General features: G+C 36.4%; 1 protein-coding gene across 2 annotated transcripts in view; it reads right to left on the bottom strand.

Moving 5' to 3' along the window:
* Positions 1-405: 405 nt before the first annotated feature.
* Positions 406-22381, bottom strand: part of VAPA (VAMP associated protein A) — a 41051-nt gene continuing 19075 nt past the window's right edge. Inside the window, exons 2-7 of one of the 2 annotated variants that reach the window (XM_079785241.1) lie at positions 21411-21563; positions 17859-17962; positions 17318-17398; positions 9606-9740; positions 5078-5251; positions 406-1161 (exon numbers count right to left, since the gene is read on the bottom strand). In XM_079785241.1, coding sequence (XP_079641367.1) covers positions 1003-1161; positions 5078-5251; positions 9606-9740; positions 17318-17398; positions 17859-17962; positions 21411-21563 — 806 coding nt within the window. In that variant the 3' untranslated portion in view covers positions 406-1002. The remainder of the gene's footprint in view (positions 1162-5077; positions 5252-9605; positions 9741-17317; positions 17399-17858; positions 17963-21410; positions 21564-22381) is intronic. The other variant, XM_079785242.1, reaches the window with a different exon arrangement.

The following is a 22381-nucleotide window of genomic DNA, read 5'->3' as shown; positions in this document are numbered from 1 at the left end:
TAGGGAATTATTAGGCTCATTAAAAAGCACTTGACTAGAACAACCAAGAACAAGTCTTTCTTGAGAAGATAAAAAAGAACCTGTTTAAAATGGGGTAAACAAAATAGAGCCACAAGGCATACACATAAACTGACAAAATTTACAACACTTTCATCCTCATGATATTTGCTTATTTTATATTATCTTGACGACAAACTATGATCTTCCAAAATACCAAAAGTAGTTTGAAATTTATCTATTCCTTTCCTTAATAGAATGAGGACTTTTACCTACAAATATTGTAATACCTGAAAAGGTTTCAATGCGAGTTAAAATTATGCATTATAAATTTCAAATTATCATAGAGTGGACTCCCTGGTATCATCCCCATCTAATGACACGACAGACACAAACAAGCTATCGAGCGAGAATCTGTTAACAGTTTTATTTTTTTTTATGTTAAATACCATGGGACAGGATTGTAAGGATGAAAAATTCAGTCAACAACTGCCTCACAAGGGATAAGAAAAATTCTGCCATGATATTAGCAAAGGTAAAGGAGAAAATTTACACTGTAAGAGGCACCATTTCCCCACAGAATACCTCTTGGCATTTCCTGAATGAGTGGGATTAGCAATCTAAATAAATCATATTTCAAGAGGTAACAGCAACAGATAAAATTTAAAGGATTATTAAAATAACATTTACAAGACTGAACAATTCTTGAACTCTTATTAAAACCACAAAGAAAGAACAATTCTTTATTTATGAATTTCATAAAGGACTGAATGTGCAACTGACATCTGCTAGTGATGATCTGGTAATATACAATTTGTCCAGTAGCCGAACAAGTTGGTATTTATTGTTTTCTAACCGTAAGAGATCATTAAAGGCAAAGCCTATATGACGCTGTACACACAAAAAAATGGTCACCATGGGCCATACTACCAATGAAATGGTAGGTAAACAAATCATTTTCTGGTCAAGAGAAAATAAAAGAAATAGCACTCTGCATGCTTCACTCTACAAGATGAATTTCCCTAGAAAGAATCCAATGAAAATGGCTGCAATTACAACAAGAAGTGAAGGAAGAGGACTGGTGACATTATCTCTGAAAGATGCAGTTGAGGTCGATCCAGGTTTATCCGAGTGTGCTACCTTTCTGAGCCTTAAGCCTTCATCCTAGAGAGAAAAAATATATGCACACACACAAAAAAAGATTTTAAATACAAATATGCACATAATAGGACTACTGAGCTAAAAATCAATAGACAGAAAGCAGATCAGTATGCATGTGGTTAGGGATGGGAATAAAACTAACTGGTGTAAGGAAACTAGTTTCTAGGGTGATGCAAACAACCTAAAACTGGTTTCTAGTGAAGGCTACACAATTCTATAAATTTACTAAAATCATTGAATTGTACACTCGCAATGAGTGTCTTTACAGAATGTAAATTATACCTCACTAATGCCGATTTTAAAAACTGAAGCTAAGAAATATAATTTTAAACGCATGAAAAATCAGATATATGGTTGTATTTACATAGAAGGAAAAATCCCATTAGAATTAATACAATTAAAGAGTTCTGTGCATGCACTTATTTCCAAAGTGGCCCATAGTATTTTTACATTGGTTACACCTGTCCTAGCCCCACCAGCCAAAGACTACCAGAAACAAACCTGCAGTCTGACATATTTTCTGCCTCATTGCAACCAGAGCACCCTATAGCAGAGGCACAGGTAATATCTCACTGAAGAGGCAGGCCTTTATAAGTTCAGGATGAAATTTAAATAATATAGTGTTATGATATGTTCCAAGCAGAAGGGCTGTGTGTAAAAGAGCCAGCATTGGATCTGAACTGCAAAGTAGACCCTGAATCCTGTTTCTTTAGAAACTACAAATTACAAGAGATGTGAAATGTTGTGTAAGAAACCCATCCAAAGCTCTGCACCTGGACTGAACAGGGAGGCTGCTTCTATGCACCAAAGAGACTTTGATGCTCCAGACAAGAGTGGGCTGCTTCGTTCTTACTGTTATGATGGTTTCACACAGCAAATTTTCTGACAGTCTATGATTTAGCGGACAATGTTTCTCAGTAAGACAGCAGTAGTCACTCCAAGTAGGAGGTTGTTATTGCACTTTATCTGCTGCAGTATGACCTTGGGGAAAATACTGATATCTGTACCTGTTACCTAGGCAATTGGCTTTGTCAACCAGATGAATAACAAGGCACATTTTTATTTCCTCAGAGCAAGCTAATTTTTATTTTCTCACACTAATTCCTCTAGTGTACCAGGTAAATTAGTTCACCTGATGTCATACCTTTTTATTTGCATTACTAGATTTTCTGAGTGTTTGTGGGTATTTTTGATATTATGCTAGTTAATCCTGTGTGGAGAAATTGTGATTCCCAGCAAGAACTTAAAAAAATGTTCCTGCCCTAGCCGGTTTGACTCAGTGGCTAGTGTCAGCATGCGGAAAGAAAGGGTCCCAGGTTCAATTTCAGCCAAGGGCACATGCCCAGGTTTCGGGCTCAATCCCCAGTAGGAGGCGTGAGGGAGGCAGCCAATCAATGATTCTCTCTCATCATTGATGTTTCTATCTCTCTCTCTCTCTCCCTTCCTCTCTAAAATCAACAAAGAAATTTTAAAAAAAAAAATAAGATGTTTCTAAGTGATTCTGATTCATTAGGTCTGGGGAGGGGCTAGCCAGGTACATTTTTAAACAGCTCTCTGGGAGATTCAGATAAGGGATAGATTAAGAACCACAGAGGTAGAATAATCAGCCCTGGCCGGTTGCTCAGTGGTTAAAGCAACGGCCCCATGGATGGAAGGGTCTCAGGTTCCAATTCACAGTCAAGGGCTCATATCTTAATTGCAGGTTCGACCACTGACCCCTGTCAGGTGCATGCAGGAGGTAATATCTCTCTCTTTCTCCTCTCTCTCTCTCTCTCTCTCTCTCTCTCTCTCTCTCTCTCTCTTTCTCTCCCTCTCCCTCTCCCTCTCCCTCTCCCTCTCCCTCTCCCTCTCTTCCCTTTCCCCTTCCTCTCCTTCCACTCTCTCTAAAAATTAATGGAACAAAATATCCTCGGGTGAGAATTTAAAAAGGGGGGGTGGGGGGGGGAAGGATGGTGATCAGATATCAAGAAAGTTAATCTGGCACCAAATTATGATGGGCCTTATGTATGAAAGCCTGAAATTTATTCTATAAGCCAGTGGTCTTTTTATCTGTCTTTTATCTTCTAGACAGCAGAATGCTTTTTCAAGTAACATCTACTAGAGAACATCAGCCTATAAAACAGCTGAGACCAGGAATTAAGTCTCACTCACCTATGTCCCTGTTCACTCTTCCTATTTTCCAGCCCTGCCCTACCTGTGCCACTCCTACCCACCATTCCCACTCCTCTTCTCCCTGCCAAGAAATAAAGTGGTTTTTTGAACAAATACACTGAGCATGCTAAGGAACATAACTTTCATCAAAGAACACAACTGTACAAGTCATGGCAGACTAAAAGTAACAAAAACTGCATGATGTGTGAATATGAAATGGAGAGAATTTTTCCACTATCCAGACAGGTGGTGGGAGTAGGGGGGTCTCTAAGGGGATACTAAGGAATATGAAGAGTTAGCCAGAAAAATTATTTCAACACAAATCAATTCAAGATATAGTGCCTTTGATTCAGAAAGTAGTTCCTATGTGCCCAGCTCTGTGGTTAAGCATCGACTTATGAACCAGGAGGTCACCGTTCAATTCCAGATCAGGGCACATGCCTGGGTTGCAGGATCGATCCCCAGTGGGGAGCATGCAGAAGGCAGCCAATCAATGATTCTCTCCCATCATTGTTGTTTCTATCTCTCTCTTTCTCCCTCTCCTTTCCTCTATGAAATCAATAAAAATATATTTTTTTAAAAAGAAAGTAGTTCCTTTATAACACTTAAACAGAATAACCAAATGTAGATTAAGTTCCATAATTTAGCTTAATTACTCATACATTTTTGTATCATCTACTTTGTTAAAAAAGTTCAAAGCCTTAAAAAGAAATTTAAAGGTATTCAAATCTTGAAATAATTACTTGTGAAAGACTAATTATTAATAAATTCCATACACATTCAAATTAGTCCTCAATTCACCAGTCCATTCATTTATTCATTCAAATCTACTCATGACTTCTATATGCATGTGCCATGAATGCAAAGATGAATCCACACACACAATCCTTGCCCCCAAGGAAACTACTGCCCACAAAAGAAAGAAACACCTCCAACAAGTAACAGGTATGATGGAAACAAAGGAGATAGCATTCCTAAACAAAATTTTTTTTTTTGGAGGGAAGAGTATCCTATAAAAGGTTATACTAAAAAAATGACAAGAAACAAGTACCAAGAGATGAAAATGCATGTCTTTGCTGCGAGGGTAGGGACAAGAATTCAAGGCATTCCAGTCAGAGGGAAGAACTTAAACTAAAGCAAAAGAGGGATAATAAAACAGAGAGGATTCTTCAGGAAACTGTAGCCCAACACTGCCCAATAAAAATATAATTTTAACTTCAAATGTGAGCCACATATGTAATTTTAAATTTTTTAGTAGCATATTAAAAAAGTAAAAAGAAACTGGCAAAATTACTTTTAATAATATATTGTATTCAACCCAATATAACTGAAATATTATCTCAATATGTAACAAAACCAAAAAAAAAGACATTTTACCTTTTTGGCATTAAGTCTAAGAAATCAGTGTGTATTTTCCACTCACAGCACATCTCAATTCAAATTAACCACATTTCAAGTGCTCAATAGCCCCAGATGACCAGTGGCTGGCTACTCTATGGGCAGCAGGCAATTCATAAGACTGGGGCACAGAATGTGAAGAGTACAAACAAGAAAGGAAGCTAGCAATGCCTAGAAAAATGAGAAGTCATGGTAAAACTGTCAAAAGAGGCTGGGAGTGAAGAACAAAGGACAGGACATAATCCAATTGGGGAAAAGGGGGGGGGATTAACCAAAGATAAATTTAAAAACTGATAGATAAGATGGCCTAATAATATTCACATATTCTATGCCTTCATTTAAATCAACTTATTTTCAAAAAACAACTTACTCTCAGGTATCGATTTTCTTCTGATAGCTTCATCACTTCTGCCTGGAGTCTTTTACATTCTTCCATGAGTTTCCTTGTTTCAGTGTCATTGAGTGAAACACTATGTGGTTTTGGCATGGGTCCATCTTGTTTAGATGCATTCAGTGGAACAGCTTTGCTAGGTTCCATATCATTCTGTGTTACAAAGACAGTGGAAATTTTTTTAACTGACCAAATCTCTTTACTGGTTTTAAACAAATAAAATTTAAGCTCCACCAACTTCTTTTCAAAATAATTACTTAAAAGTTTTGACAATTTTCAATTAAGAATTTTTTTGATGGCGAATGTTATGGTCACCTGTGATCAATTTTAGAAGGACTAAATCAGTAAATGTTAGCAGTTAGATAAGAAAATAAGCCCACTCCCTCCTCTACTCCCATAACCCTTTGCACTTACCTCTACCAAAGCACTTATCATATATCATAATAATGTATTTTTTATGTTCTTTCCTACAATACTCCAAAAGCTGGAAGAGCAAGAGTCATTTCTCTTTGTATTTACCCCTTAACCCAGCACTTTGACCAACAGTAGTTATTCAGTGCAAGTATGTTGAATGATGACAAGCAAATAGGAAGGTCATTTTCAGTGCTCTGATTCTGCAATTCAAATTAGTTTCTGGGAGGGTAGGGAGAATATCATCGTAATCATTCCAATAAAATTAGGAAACTAAGAAAAACATTTAAAAACCTAACTTCACCAAAAAACTTATATGCATAACCCATGGACAGACTAAAGTGTGGTGAAGGCCTGGGCAAGAGCAGGAACAGGGTGGAGGGGATCAATTGGGGGGAGACATTTTTAATACTTTCAACAATAAAAATAATTTTTTTAAAAAACCTAACTTCAATTAAAGGAGGGAAAATGACTTAAGGATATAAACCTTCAAGGGGAGATACTGAACACAAACATATCATGGCAACAAAAAAACAAAACAAAAAAAAAGAGGGAGTTAATCCCATGATCTTAAACTCAAACATAAATGATTCTTTCAAATAATTAGTATCACTGTTTCAATTCACCAAATTCAATATGGAATCACAGTACATAGACACTTTTAAAACTATGAGCCCCCAAAATCTTAATTCTTACCAACACTTATCCATTTGAAACTAGTGGCAAAAGCATGAAGGTAAATATCTAAAGCAGTACCTAAGTACTCCTGAGCCTGTAATCTAAAGTGCCTCTGTATCCTTCAATCCTAACATCATTTCTTATCACTACAACATAACAATATTAGTGCTAGTCATCTTTTTAATTAAAATTTTACTTGCTTAAAATTTAATTTTAGATAAAAATATATAAACTGTTTTATTAACTTTATAAACGTGTAACAAAAATATTTCCAAATCAACTTTATGGCATTCCACAGTACTCATTGAGATTTTAATTAGATTACATCCCTATCAAATCATCCCAGCTCCTGAATTAATTATATTAAGTGCAAATAAATTGTTCAAGGGGCAAAACTAGTATTTTCTTATAAAAGGGACGTGATTTGATCATTATGCCTAAATCCATGTAAAACATTGTTATAATGAGGCTGTAATGTACATTATATAGTATTTGACCTGGATTTTTTCCATTTTTCTTAGAAACTTCACAGTTGTGAATGATTATTTTAAGAAGGCTACTTTAATTTTCTTCTGAGTTTTTCTCTTGCTAGCTCTCTTGTTCTTCACCCTATCCTTCCCTATCCCCAACTAATCCGATCTCTCTTATAAAAAATGTTTCAGATATATTTTGCTCTCCACCCATATTATTTCCTATTTGTTTCCTTAACAGTAATTACATTTTAAAATGATTTTTCTAGTGTGTTCAAATTCCAAACTACAACAAGTCCAACTTCTGAAAACGAGGGTGGCATGTTGCCTTCCTCTGTAAAAACGGCAATAGTCAAAAATATCGCAACTGAGAAATCTTTAGGTTTTGGTTAAGAATTGGCAAAAAAATATCATGCTCAAACCAAAAAATTGCCTAAAAACTTAAAAGGAGATTCATGAGGCCAACAAGTGAAGAGAAAAAAATTATGAGGAATTATCAAACTCTTCACAATTGGATTTTTATTTTTAAATAAATTCTTGAAATTTTAGAAAATTTAGAATTGAGAGGAAATTACCTCCCATTATCTCATCAACCCAACTATTATTTATGCTATCTTCCAATATTTTTTCATAAAATTTTAATCTTTCTTTATTCAATCATATGCATATCTTTTTTATTTTAAATGACAACATATGTCATTAAATATTCTATCCTGTGCTTTACCAAAATTACTTGAACATTTCACTCAGACATTTAATGGGTAGCTTCCCACTCTTTGGGATATTTAATGGGTAGCTTCCCGCTCTTTGGGATTTAAGTAACATGTCAATAAATATCTTCTTACAGTGGCAGAATTAGATTTCCTTTTCTATTGAAATTTTCCTTAAGGTTGTTATATTGCTTTTATAACTTAAAGAAGAAATGTCATAACCAACTTGTGCAGCATAAACATAAGACTAGGAATGCAACAGATATAGTGAAGCTTAAACACATTTCAAGAGTGAGCCAAGTCAGTCATGGAACAAGTTACATGGAGTACAATTGTATCATGTACTATTTAGGGCCCCTACAAACCAGTCAACATACATAAGAGATGCAAAGAAATCTAATTTATTTATGTATATTTGAAATATAAGCATATATAACCTAACTTAGTTGGGGATTAAAAGGAGGGGTGGGCTGAGTCGTTCATGTAGTAACAATCTGAAGAGCCTGATGGGAAACACTAGGCTGCTGTGACTTTAAATATATGCTTCCATTCAGGAGCTCCATTAGTGAGGTTTGGCTCCAGGAAAACAGCTTGTTCTTGAGAGTTGCTTCAGACTGGTCCAGAAAGTGGAGAGTGGTTGTTCTGAGAACCATGAAAAAGGCAAACTAGAGGGATTCAACAACATGCTGCAACACTTAGGAAACTGATGAATAGTAACATTACATTAACATTTTATTTAATGCTGTAACTTAGAATAAACTAAAAAATCAAGGCCATAATATCAATTAAGAAAATGTACACTACCTTGTACTTTTACCACTGTTCTATATTATTTAGCCTATCTGCAGTAATCCCTTCTCCATCTGTGAAATGAATTTACTTATGTATTTTTTTTAACAACTTTCAGTTCCAATATTCTAAGTAATTCCTATTGGGGTAATTAGACAAAAATGAGATAGGAATTGGAACTTGAGAAAGATAAAATATAAGGCAAAGTAGCTTTTGCAATGAAGTCTTGGGAAGGACAGGGGAGCTAAAGAATGTAAATATGCGACTTCATTCTTGTGACTATTATGAGTAAAGGGTGTAAATATATAAAAGCTAAAGCCTACAGCTAAGGCATCAAACTGTTCAGAGGCAATAATTAAGGTCATACCCTCGGAAAAGACAGTATCTGAATAATAAGATTACTGAAGATTTACTTTCACTCTAAACAACCAATTCTGTTACTCTAGGTTCATCAATAACTAATGATGATGAATTTACATAAAGGATCATTTAAAACAAATTTTAAATCCTCACCTGAGGATATGTTTATTGATTTTTAGAGAGAGAGGAAAGGGGAGTGAGAGAAATAGTGATGTGAAAGACCAATTAGTTGGCTCCCCTAGGCATCCTGACCAGGGATCCAAACCCCAACCTTTTGGTGTATAGGACAACGCTCCATCCAACTGAGCTACACAGCCAAGGGCAGGATCAGATGTTTTTAAACCAAACATATTCTCTGCAAAGCCAAATCAAAGTATAAGAAACCTATTCACTGTGGGGTTCCTGGGGTTTCCAATAAGCAAGAAATGCTGAAGGAATCACACAACCACCATTACACTACCTGCAAGTCCACACACACACACACACACACACACACACACACACACACACGAAGACATTAATAAATTCAAGTATGACCTAAGATCTTTAGGGCTTATACCACAAATTCTCCTACCATGGGGCATTTGTAAATAATCATGATAATTAAAAAGGCGTTACTATTATTTGTATTTGATAACAAACATAAAATAATTTCACTTTTTAAATATATATATAAACACAAGTACTTGCCTGGAAATCAATGTTTGCCAGCTCCTACCTTGACTGCCACACCTGCTAGTCTATTGAGATATGCACCTAACTCCCTTTTTAGAGGATGCTCCCAAAATCTCAGTGACAGGAAAAATCATAGCAATTTCATATTAATGTTCAAACTTACATTTATCCTGCTCACTACTGAGATCTTATTAAGTGTTAAATTAATAAATTTAATAATAATCTGTGTGCATTAAAGAGAATAATCTGTGTTCATTATTTTTAAGTGAACTGTGGTTCAGTAATTTTAAACATTGAAAAGTTCAATTCTATTTATTTCATATAATACACTCACAATACCACGTATGGTAACTTACATTAACATAGCCAGTAAAACTAGTAGACTCCTATGTCTGTTAACTCCCTAAAACAAACCTTCTGCTTCTCCTGTTTGAACACATTGAGTCCCCTGGGGTCATTCTTCATGCTATAACTGGCAGGAGTTGCAACTGGCTTGTTGATGATGCTTATTGAAGTGACAGCTGGAGCAGTCCCTGGTGGAGTTATACCCTGAGGTGGCATGGGAAACATATTCTCAGATTCACACCAAAGTCTGGGTTCTCCTGCATGGTATTGGGAATGACTAACACAGAAATCATTAGGCTCTAAAACATTCACATTTTATTCTATAAAAAGGTGTTATACATAAGAAATAACAGTAATAGATAATAACTATGTTAACTATGAACTTTTTAAATTACTTCCCAAACAAAATTAGCTATCATCAATTTGTATTCTGTTCACAAATTAAATGTATAAACCTTATTAAATTTATGCTAGCCTCATAGTGTCTTAAAAAATGAATTACCTTCTCTTTGTGGCTCTGAATTTTACTGATCAATACTTGTCAATATCTAAACAACAAACACTTCATATTTTCTTACCTTTGATAACATTCAACCTGAACAATTTTTTAAGTTAAATGAATTTTTCCCCTTGAAGTTAAAAAACTAAGTGACTTATAAACCTCTCCTGTACTTAATGATACCACCCCTCCCCCCAAATACACACACACACACATACACACACACACACACACCTCTCCCTCTCTCCCGGGACCAATAAATAAATTTAAAATGCACATAACATTCCATTATATCATTATCTCCATTCTCTTATCTTCTCAAATTTCCCTCATACAGATAAAAATATTGCCAAAAAAAAAAAGTTAGAACAGACTCTGAAATAACAACTTATTGGTAATTAGGTCATTGTATATAATAACTAAGAGAACTCTATCTTACTTAATAATGCACTGTCTCCAATCTGTTCTTTGTCTCAATAGAAAATAATGTGTTATTTATTCATAAAATGTCTATACATAAAGTCCCCTGAAATGACCTTTTCTTGACAGCCTTTCATTCTTCATTAAGACAAATCATTGTTTTTTCCTAGAAAATGTCATTAACAGATGTTTTATATATAGGGCATAAACGAAATCCAATACATCTCTTAAAATTGGGAAAATGTTAAGTAAAGTTATGTCTCAAAAAAAAAGAATTGAACCCGAAGAATTGAATAGGTGATAAACATGATAAAAAAAAAAAAAAAAGGAGTTTACTGAAGACACATTCAATCCTGAAAAAAACACTACTACTAACTGGACATTAGATTTAATACAGAGTTGACAGTAACTGAAAAGAGCTAATAATTCAGAAAGCCCCACTTTATAAAATATAGAATAGTCAATGCTTTAGTATCATCTGCCTCCTGTTATCTACAACCCAAGAACCATGCTGGATGGTTCTCAGTATGAGCACTGAACATAACTCAACTGAACTCCAATGGGCCATTAATTTACTGAAATAAATCCAGTCAAAGACCTGCTGTTCCGTAGGACTAGGGAGACCACATATTTCAGTGTGCTTAAAGGCAGTATTGGCTAATACCTGTTATCCAGGAATAATTATTAATAGTACCTTCTTTTATTCCAAAACCAAAGGGTCCTTGAATTCCTAGGTAACTCTATCTATGATCCAAATTAGACAGCTATTTCCCAAAAAGAAGCCCACATTCTGAGGATGGTTCACATAAATTAGAATTGTTCTGTTAAAAAAAATAACTTCTTTAAACTATAAAAATAAAAACATGGACTCAAACACTATACTTATAAAGCTGGCACCTTTTTTATTCTATAATATTGATCATAAAACTTCAACATTTATATAATTGATATCAAAGTCCTAAAAGAACTGACAAAAATCAATAAAATAACATAGCCTTTTCAAATGTTTTTAGAACATGCATATGTCCAAGAATAGCATACCTAAAAAGATCCAGATCTTCAAACAGATATATAATACACTTCAATTAAATGCCTATCTACTTATTGGAAGGGAGGTGGGGGGTACAGGAAGGTGGGCAAGGAGCTGCAGGCAGAGACAGGTTTGAGAGTGGGATGGGTGCTTAACATAAAAAACAAAATGGTAAAGTATAAGACCTGCTCACTACACCAACTTTGAGAAAAAAGTATTAGCAACTATGATAGCTACTGTATATCTATCTATTTTGGATATACTAACTAAATTTCAGATCCTAAATTCTGATGAACAACTCTTTAAAATAAATGGGTAAGAAACCACTAACTGAATATGGACTTCTCCAGTGCTCTGAACACTAAATATGCCATCCTGAAAGAGTTTATTTGTATATTAAACCTGAAGTTGTCACAAAATAAACTGAATTCTGTTTCAATTAACATACCTTTTTTTACAACATATTACCGTATTTTCCAGCGTATAAGACGACTGGGCGTATAGAAGATTTTCCTGGGTTAAAAAGTCGTCTTATACGCCGGAAAATACGGTACAAATAAACAAAACAAAAAAGAATAAAGGTCAATATCAAGTAATTCACTATAAAGCAATCCTATATAATAAAGAGGTAATATGCAAATTGACCATCACTCCAACAAGATGGCCGCCACAAAATGGCCAGCAGGGGAGGGCAGTTGGGAGGGACCAGGCCTGCAAAGAAGGGCAGTTAGGGGTGACTGGACCAGCAGGGGAGGGCAGCTGGGGGCAACCAGGCCTGCAGGGGAGGACAGTTAGGGGCAACCAGGCCGGCAGGGGAGGGCAGTTAGGGGCAATCAGGCCAGCAGGGGAGGGCAGTTAGGGGCGACCTGACCGGCAGGAGAGGGCAGTTAAGGGTGACTACTAGGCTGGCAAGGGAGGGCAGTTAGGGGCAATTGGGCCAGCAGGGGAGCAGTTAGGCGTCGATCAGGCTGGCAGGGGAGTGGTTAGGGGCAATCAGGCAGGCAGGCAGGCAGGCAGGCAGGCAGGCAGGCAGGCAGGCGAGTGGTTGGGAGCCAGCAGTCCTAGATTGAGAGAGGGATGTCTCAGATTGGAGAGGGCTGGGCTGGGCTGAGGGACACACACCCACACCCCTCCGCCCGTACACGAATTTCAGGCCTCTAGTCATACTATAAAACTAAAAAATATATTTTTAACATTTTTGTTAATCTTGCACATTTAGAAATATATTTTTCTTGATAAGGGAATGGCACCTTTAATCAATTTGTGTAAGTCAGAATTCAGCTTTTATCAATAACTAGAGGCCCAGTGGATGAAATTCGTGCACTTGGGGGGGCAGGGAGGGAGAGGGGTGTCTCTCAGCCTGGCCTGTGGCCTTTCGAAGTCCAGGAGCCCTCGGGGGATGTCTTATCCCAGTGTCCAAATTAGGGTCTTGAAATACCCTCTCCCACTGAAAGAAGCCAAAGCTTCTTGAAGAAATGGCTGATTCCAGGTCTAGGTTTTGTCATATTAGACATCAAGGAAATTACAAAGACTACTAAGGTAAAAAGGACTCAGGAACCAATCTGATGAGGTTCCTACTAGCCAATCTGAGCACTAATAATGACAGTAACTGCAAGGAGTTGAAACACAGATATGCTGAAGTTTATAACAAGACAGAAAAAGAGGGAGGAAGGCCTTGAAGGAGCAAGGGAGGCTGCCTGACTGTACATCATATCAGAGGGACACTTATGAACAACTCACTTTTTGAAAGCCTATAACTGAAGAGAAAGACTTGAGCATTTATCCTGCCTTTACAAACTATGGCTGAATGAATAACCAAATATTATTTGGGCACAAGTTTCTCTCTATACAGGCACTCTACTAATATAAAGAAGCAGAAATGACAAAATATCACTATTATGCAAACTTTAATGAATAGACCTAAACCATGTATTTTTTTAATTTCAACTTTTGACATTTTGGGCCTGTTATTCTTCATTGCGGGGGCTATCCTATGCATTGTTAGGACATTAAGCAGCATCCCGGGCCTCTCCCTACAGACCACTCCTCTCAGCTAATTGTGACATCCAAAACTGTCTCCAGACTTTGAAAAATGTCCCCTGGGGGGCAAATCAACCCCTGGCTGAAAATCACTCCTATGCATGTTGCCCACCAATGGCTGCTAAGTTCGCAAACACAACAAAAGACATTATGAGCCTCCTTAAGAAAGTATGTCACTACTTGCAAAGTTGTCTTTGCCTCTCCCCACCAGCAAAAACTAAATCTCAATTTAATCAAGCCTCTAGATCCAATTACAGGAAATATGAAGACAGAAAAGTTAAATGACATCACAAGGATGCAATCAGCAAAATCTAGTCTGTAGGGAAAAGTGAATAGGACAAACTCAGTTTCTTTAATAATTTGCAAGAGAAAAACTGAGAGGAAGCCTATAGATTAAAAGATTTAAGAAACATATCCAACAGCAGTATCTGGACTTTATTTTTAAATCAATTCCAACAAACTGCCAAAAATTTTAAATGCATTTGTGAGATTAATTTGAACACTGCCTGGATTGTTTGATATTAATAACATATTAACACATTGCGGACCAGGAGTTTCATTGCTAGCTTTACCCAGTGGCCAGATAAGTTTCTATTGAATGAGTACAAAAAATGTTTTACATAAATGTTAAAGGCACGCTTTAAAATGAAATACCCATTGCATTTTGAAGTTATTTATTACATGTTCTTACAAGCTAATATCTTTTTAAAGTATGATACTTTGTAAAACCCTGTGTAATACAAAGCAAGAATTCTCGTGATCCGTCCGCAATGTGTTAAGCTTAAAGGCTTGATGGTAGTATTGTCATTAAACTGTTTTCCCTTTTATTAATTAAAGCCCTTGTCCTTGAATGATACATACTGAAATAGTTATAGATGCAACTATATCACATCTGGAATTTGCCTTAAAACAATGTGAGATGGGAAGTAGTGAAGATTTATATAAGATTAACAATAAACTGGTAACTGTTAAAACTGGCCATAGGTTCATAGGGATTCATTGTACTGTATACTATTCCAAGGGTTAAAATAAAATATTAATAAAACATTGTCTTCAATAAATATTCCCTACAACTTAACCAGTCAATAACTGTACCTCAAGTCCAAGTAGCTCAGTTAGTGCAAATACAATCTGCAGCTAGTTCATCCAGGCTCAAAATCAGATATTCTCTGGAGTACTCTGAAATTACTGAACAGATTTTGGGTTATTAAAAATACCTGGTCTAAAAATGTTCCAGGAACAAACTACTTCTGCTCATGTTCCATGGTGTGGGACTCTGGGGACTACATTCAGTCTTTATTCAAGGCCTTTAGCAGATCCAAAACCGCTTTCTTGGATTACTATGGGCTACACCTATATGTAGATATATCTCCTACTCTGCTCTATAAGATTAAATAGCTAGGATCAACTATCATTTCCATCAACTTCTGGTTTGGTTTCCAAAGCAGTGAAAACTACTCTTGATCAGCAGTATCAAATACTTGACTTCCAACCCATTTCACACTATAATCTCAATTTTTCTGCTATTCAGAGCATAACAAAAGTCCAGATGAAAGACAGCTCTAAGTTTATTAAATGACTAGAGGCCCGGTGCACAAATTCGTGCACCAGTGGGGTCCCTTGGTCTGGCCTGAGCCCTCTCGCAATCCAGGACCCCTTGGGGGATGTCAGACTGCCGATTTCGGCCCAATCCCCGCAGGCCATAACCCCACTGATACACGTGAAACAGCCCTCTAGTATGCATATGAGATCTTTGGTTAATCTCTTCCTGCCCTCTCCCTCCCCACTCTGAGATTCATCAGTCTGTTCCATGTTTCCATGCCTGTGCGTTGAGCATCTGCCCCCTGGTGGTCAGAGCGCATCATAGCTACCAGTCGAACAGTGGAACGGTCAGCTGGTCGCTTAGGCTTTTATATAGAGAGATTGTTAAAAAAAAATAACATATATATTGAGAAAATATCCAAACATGTTTTTAAAATAAGTCAATCCATATTCCACAGAATTTCACTTTTTGGACTATATCAGAAGGAAACAAAAGCAGTACGTCAAAGAGATATCTGCACCCCCATGTTTATGTAACATTATCTATCGAAGCAAAGACATGAAAATAACCTAAGTGGTCGTTGACAGAAAAATGGATAAAAAGTTGTGGTGTATCTACACATTATAGAATATTATTCAGCCATAAAACAACAACAAAAAGAAGTAAATCTTGCTATTTGCAACAACATGGATGGACCTTGAGGACATTATGCTAAGTAAAATAAGAGAGGTAGACAAATACTGTATGATCTCACTTATATGTGAATTCATAAAAATAAACTCATAGAAAAAGAGATCAGATTTGTGGTTACTAGAGGTGGGAAATGGGAAGGGGGACTTGTTCAAAAGATATTCAAACTTCCATTGTAAGATAAGAATTGGGGATATAATGTACATCATGATGACTATAGTTAACACTACTACATGGTATATTTGAAAATTGTTAAGAAAGTAAATCCTAAGAGTTCTTATCATAAGGAAAAAAAACTCTTTTTCTTTTTGCATTTGTATGAGATAATGAATGGTAACTTAGCTTAATGTGGCAATCATTTCACAATATATACAAGTCAGTCATTATGCTTAAATTTATACAGTGATGTATGTCAATTATATTTCAAAACTGGAAAAAAATAAAATGATAAGAACTTTGCAAATTATTGGCTTGCTGGCAGCCTAGGCAAAGAGAAAATAAATTCCAAAAGGAAAGCATAAACATTCTTACTCTCCAGTAAGAATATATGCATTCATGTTTTTTGTTTCAGGTAAATACCCCAAAATCCCTTTTAAAAGGCATTTTAAAACAAAATAAATAATTTGATCAACATTCAGGGACTTTTTCATTTCCACCTAAAGTAAAAGAGTAACAAAATAATCGAGCCTATGTATTTAATCTGCAAGTTTACTTATCAACAGAGCAAAGAGCCTCCAAATCAAGGCAATAGTCATATCAGATTGCAACCTAATTGTGACAAACAATTCTATTTACTCATATTATTTTATACATTAAGTCATTCCCCCCCCCAAAAAAAAAACCCAACTTACCTTTCAAGCCCCCTACAATCACAGATAGGTTCAAATTTACATTTCAGAAGGGGAACACAAAAGGTGACCACAACCATTCTATACATTCAGACTTTTTAAACTACACACATATATCCCTCAGTCCCCCAAATTATATTTACCTCACACTAATCAAAAAACAACATAAAAATTACTTATGTGAAAGAATAAAGTCAGATTAAAGACAGCAAGATATTTATAAATTATCTAACAATAAACAACTTACAGTAAGAAAAAAAGAAAATCAAATGGATTTTGACCAAAATCAGTAATAAGCAAAATACTCAGGAATAGCCAAACTTGGAATAAACTTTGTCCATGTAAACTAAACGTTTTATACTCAGGTTGCTGGTTTATAGTTGCCAAAAAGTGGTTTACATCTGTTACTTAATTATATTTATGTATACAAATGCCTCAATTCTAAAAAGAACTTTAAATCGTGTAAGTGGAAAAATTTTGGTAGAATTAAATGGTTCTTCTCCATCATACAGCTTCAATGTAAAAGTATTTTTCTTCTTGAACAAACATTATTAAAATGAAAAGAGCATTTCAAGTTGTTTTTTAAACTAAATACTGACTCTTATAAAGTGGAATAGCCATTACTACATACCTCACAAAGGTCAAAACAAAAGGAAAATTAATCTCAAAGGAACTGAAAGCTTGTTAATAGCTTCTGATTTTCTTACTTACCAATTTATCATTTTCATTAGGCATTTCAAAAACACATCTCAATTTAGAATCCATTAATTCGTCAGGTTTTGCCTCTTTCCACTAAAAACAAATAAAACCAAACATGAGACAGAAGAGATATGACTGTGACAAGTAGGTTTCACCTCAAGGGACAACTAAAAGATTAGTGTAGCTGCTTAGAACAGGAGTGCTGTCTTTGGCTCAGCCAAGATGCAATACTGCATTGCACTCTGAATTGACCACCATGCCATAATTATCTGGCAATGCCACAGAAATTTCTGAATAATTCTAAGAAGAGCTACTATCACCATCCATTGAAATCACACCACTAATATCTCTATAGAGATTACAGGACTTTCTTCTTAGGAACATTTCTAAATTGTTTCTAAAAAACACTATTTCAAAATTCTTTCATTGTTACAGGTAGGATTATCTGTAATAGACTTATAGATGTTTTTAAATTAGATTTCTCAACTAGTAACTAAACCCACAGTTTAAACAACATTCCCCAAAATAAATTCTGCTCAAGTTCTATACTTACCACAGCTTCCATATCTGAAATGTTTGGTGGAGCAAAAATTGTCTGTACCATAAACTTGTGTTTACTCTTTTCATTAGGATCATAGTCAAAAGGTTGTAGCATTACTAAATAAAAAGAAAGGACACATTACATTGTCTTCTGCGTTTGTTTGCTTCTTATTCGTATTACCTGATTCACTAATGTGCAAATTTAAAGAAAACAAGGAAGGCTTCAAGAAACAAACATTAGATTACTTACATTTAGGATCCAGAATCAACTTTATATTTTACAATTATTTTTAAATTTTACACCTTTCTGATTTGCTAAATCTTTAACAACCTACAAAATAAATAAATGGCTATTTAAAAAATAAGTATCAAATTTATGACTGTCCCTGTAAACTTATGTTTGGGAAAGTTTTCAAAACTTTGCCAAGGTTAAGTATTTTCATGCCTGCAAGCTTGGATTAAATCTAGTAAGTTTTCTATTAAAACTAGTTATAAATTTAGGCTCCCATTTTAGTAGAGATAATATCTCTTAAAATTAGACAACTGGGTTATTTAAAGGAGAAATTCTAAGTAACTTAAAAACTCACTACCATGTATTATTAGTATTCTAATATAACTAATGTTTTAATTGATTTTTTTAAATCCTTACCAGAGGATACGTTTTTATTGATTTTAGAGAAAGGGGGGGGGAGAAAAAGAGAAACATAGATGTGAGAAAGAAACATCGATAGGTTGCCTCCCATACTCGCCCCGACCAGAGATCGAACCCACAACCTAGGTATGTGCCCTGACCAGGAATCAAACCAACAACCAAGTCACCCGGCCAGGGCTAAAAATAGATTTTAAATAAACACCCTTTCAAGGAGTTTATCAATTTGTTTAAATCTGATTCTAAGAAAACAAAGTATACAAGGTCTCATGATGGTCTCATGATTCCTAGAATTTTTCTAGCATTCAAATAATTATATTCAACATTTTCCTAAGCATTTATGATTGTTAGTAGCCTATAAAAGAGGGGTTTTTAGAGATTCCTTGTGGTTCTAAGTCATGTTAAATTATATAATATGAACCTAATAATGACTGTATCAGCAATTATATAAAATATATATGTAGTACTGTGGAAAATTATTCTCCCACTAATATTTAGATTATTTCTAAGATATACCAGTATATGCATTTCAATACTTTCAGAAAGACAAATGCAATTAAGCAAACATTAGAAATATGAATTATATAAGCAAATCTTATTTCTAAGCTATATCTGAGAGGTCCATCAACTTCCATCATGGTTAAAAAAAAAAAATTTTATAGACCAAAGCAGAAAATGCACAGGATAAATAGCCAGAATCCAAATAAAGCACAATAAATTTCCATTAATACTCTTCACTGAGCAATCATTACAGGCTAGTCACTAGGAACTAGACAAAAAGATAACTTTAAACATGACTGATTTTATGACAAATATACTCTAAGGCTGCAAATAACAAGAGGAAGACAATCCTAAAATATCTATACTAATAAAAGGGTAATATGCTAATTAGACCGGGAGACCTTCTGGGAGACCTTCCGGACAAAGCCATGGAGGCGGGGCTGAGGCAGAGCCGGTTAGGAGCGAGCAGGCCAGCAGAAGGGGGCAGTTGAGGGCGAGCAGGCTGGCAAGGGGGGGCAGTTGGAGGCGATCAGGCCGGCGGGCAGTTGGGGGTGATCAGGCTGGCAGGCAGAGTGGTTAGGGGAGATTAGGCAGGCAGGTGAACGGTTAGGAGCCAGCGGTCCAGGATTGCGAGGGATGTCCGACTGCCAGTATAGGCCTGATCACAGCAGTCGGACATCCCCCAAGGGGTCCCAGATTAGAGAGGGTGCAGGCCAGGCTGAGGGACACCACCCCCCCCATGCACAAATTTCATGCACCGGGACACTAGTATATATAAAAAGTGTTGGGGGGGATGAGTATGTAAGTACAGACAGTCAATCAGGGAAAGTTACTGGAAGAAGTTTAGTTTGAGTAACTCCTCATATGGAAAAGCACTACACTGAAAATTGGAAGAGCTAAGTTCTAATGGGAGGAGAGGGATCTCAGGGTAAATAATAGTGTGTCTGGAATTTTTAATAAGTCATGTGTTCAATACAAGGGGTTCATGTGAGAGAAAATGCTTTGAGAAGTACACAATTTTTAAAGAAACATTAATATAGTAAAACTTCAACAATCTAGAACTCTCAAAGAAAAAGTCATTCTGAATAGTTTTATGGACTCCTAGGGATAGATATATAACTGTTTGCATCCAATACTATTTTTAATACAAGTAGAAATAATTTTCTTCCAATTTAACTAAAGGCTTGAAGATTTAGGCAGCAACTTCCAGAATGCATGTCATTGCTTTATCTTATTTCCCATCCATTTCCCCCAGGAACTGATGACCTGAACAAATATGGAAGCATTTCTCCCAGGCCACGATACCACAAAACTCACAAAAAAACATCTTTTCTAGTTCCTCCTTGCTCTAGTTTTTGATTCTAGCTACTAAGGGAGGATTTAGCTGACTATGGTTTGTCCTCTACTGCCTTTGCAGTCAGGTCCTACTTCTAAATACTTTAATGTGTGTGCTCTAGACTCTCGCTCTTTATATAACTTGCTATTGTGGACTTGAAAACCAGAAAACATAATGAATGATTATGTCTTAGGAATACTTATCAGGAACACCAGGCATGTGTGTGTACTTTTAAGGTACATGTCTAGGCCATATCCCCAGAGATTCTGATCTTGAAGGGTCCATGTGTGTTCCTGCTCTCTGTGTTGTTATGGCACACATTGAACATTGAGAACCACTGCTAAAAATAAGAGTAAATGGTCTCTTGTGAGACCTGAGAGGTTCTCATACTTGCTTCCTATTTCTCAGCTATGTTAGAAAGTACTGTCTTGGAAAGTCTGAGAAAAGAAAGGAACATTTTATAGAGGGCATTAATTATGGCATCAGCACAGACTCCATGGCAAGGGAAAGCAATTCATATATGGAAGGAACAGGCATACTCCTTGGACTACAAGTAAACACAAAAGGGAGTAATAAAAATAGTTTTCAAGTGCAGGGCACTGTTTATAATGAAAAGCAGAAATGCTCATTTAATTTGATACAATTAGCAAAAAGAGGCATTATATATTTTAAGCAAAAGATTTCGAATTCGTCGATAGTTGCATATAACATGTAACAATAGCTAGAGATCTGAATAAGAATGATCAATAACAAAAACAAATTAGTATTTCAAAGACAATAATAAGGGCACAGAATATGGTAATGAACTATAGAAATAAAGATACAAACTAAAGATACAAAATTTAAATTGACAATTGCTTATAAAATGACCACATAACACCCATCACAAGTAAGGGTGAGAAATTTCTGCAACTGTTTGCATATATATACTAAGAGAACAGGACATCATTTAAATAAAAGCAAAGTCAGAATAACTTTAAAACTTCCTTCTTCCCCCAGATAAAACCCTATTAATTAAAACCAAGTTAAAAATAATCATAAAATTCAAAATTGTTTAAATTCTGGATATGATGTGCTACCTGAAACAGTCACAGTCAACCCTGGGTCAATAATTCCACTGTTGGGCCTCACACAGTATCGACGAGGTGCTGTAGTCTTCACTTTGAAACATACTTTTCTATCCGATGGATTTCGCAATTTAAGATTTGTAGTGACTACATCTGTGAAGGGGCCTGTAAGTTTCAAAAATCAAAAACAGGAGGGAAAACAATTAATTTGGATTGTCCCACACATACAGAATTCACAACTAAATGTATATAAGCTGAATTTTATTTAAAGTATATATATTAAAATCTGTGTACATAAATATACCAAATGACTACTTTCCTCACAAAGTGGTAGACTTACAAATTTTACTTTCTTCTTCATTCTTTACCATATTTGGTGGAATTTCTACATGAGCATTTATTACTTCCGTCAAATAGAAGTATTCTGAAAGTTTCAATTCATAAAATAAAGTCCACAATTGTATTCTTACTAGAGGCCCGGTGCACAGAATTTGTGCACTGGGGGAGGGGGGAAGGAGGAGTTCCCTCAGCCCAGGCTGCACCCTCTCCAATCTGGGGCCCCTTGGGGAATGTCTGACTGCCGGTTTAGGCCCAATCCCCGGGATCGGGCCTAAACCAGCAGTCGGACATCCTCTCACAATCCTGGACCACTGGCTCCTAATCGCTCACCTGCCTGCCTCCCTGGTCACCCCTTACTGCCCCCCCCACCCCCGCCGACCTGGTCGCCCCCAACTGCCCCCCCTGCCGACCTAATCGCCCCCAACTGCCCGCCCCCCCTGCCGACCTGGTTGCCCCCAACTGCCCCCCTCTGCCGGCCTGACCACCCCCAACTGTCCCCCTGCCGGCCTGGCTGCCCCCAACTGCCCCCCTCACCAGCCTGTTCGCCCCCAACTGCCCCCCCCGCCAGCCTAGTTGCCCCTAACTGCCCCCCCTTGCCGGCCTGGTCGTCTCTTATGCCCCCCTCGCCAGCCTGGTCACCCCCA

This window comes from Cnephaeus nilssonii, assembly GCF_951640355.1.
Source record: "Cnephaeus nilssonii genome assembly, chromosome: 11".
NCBI classification, from domain to species: Eukaryota; Metazoa; Chordata; class Mammalia; order Chiroptera; family Vespertilionidae; genus Cnephaeus; species Cnephaeus nilssonii.
This window is presented reverse-complemented; position numbering and strand designations above follow the sequence as displayed.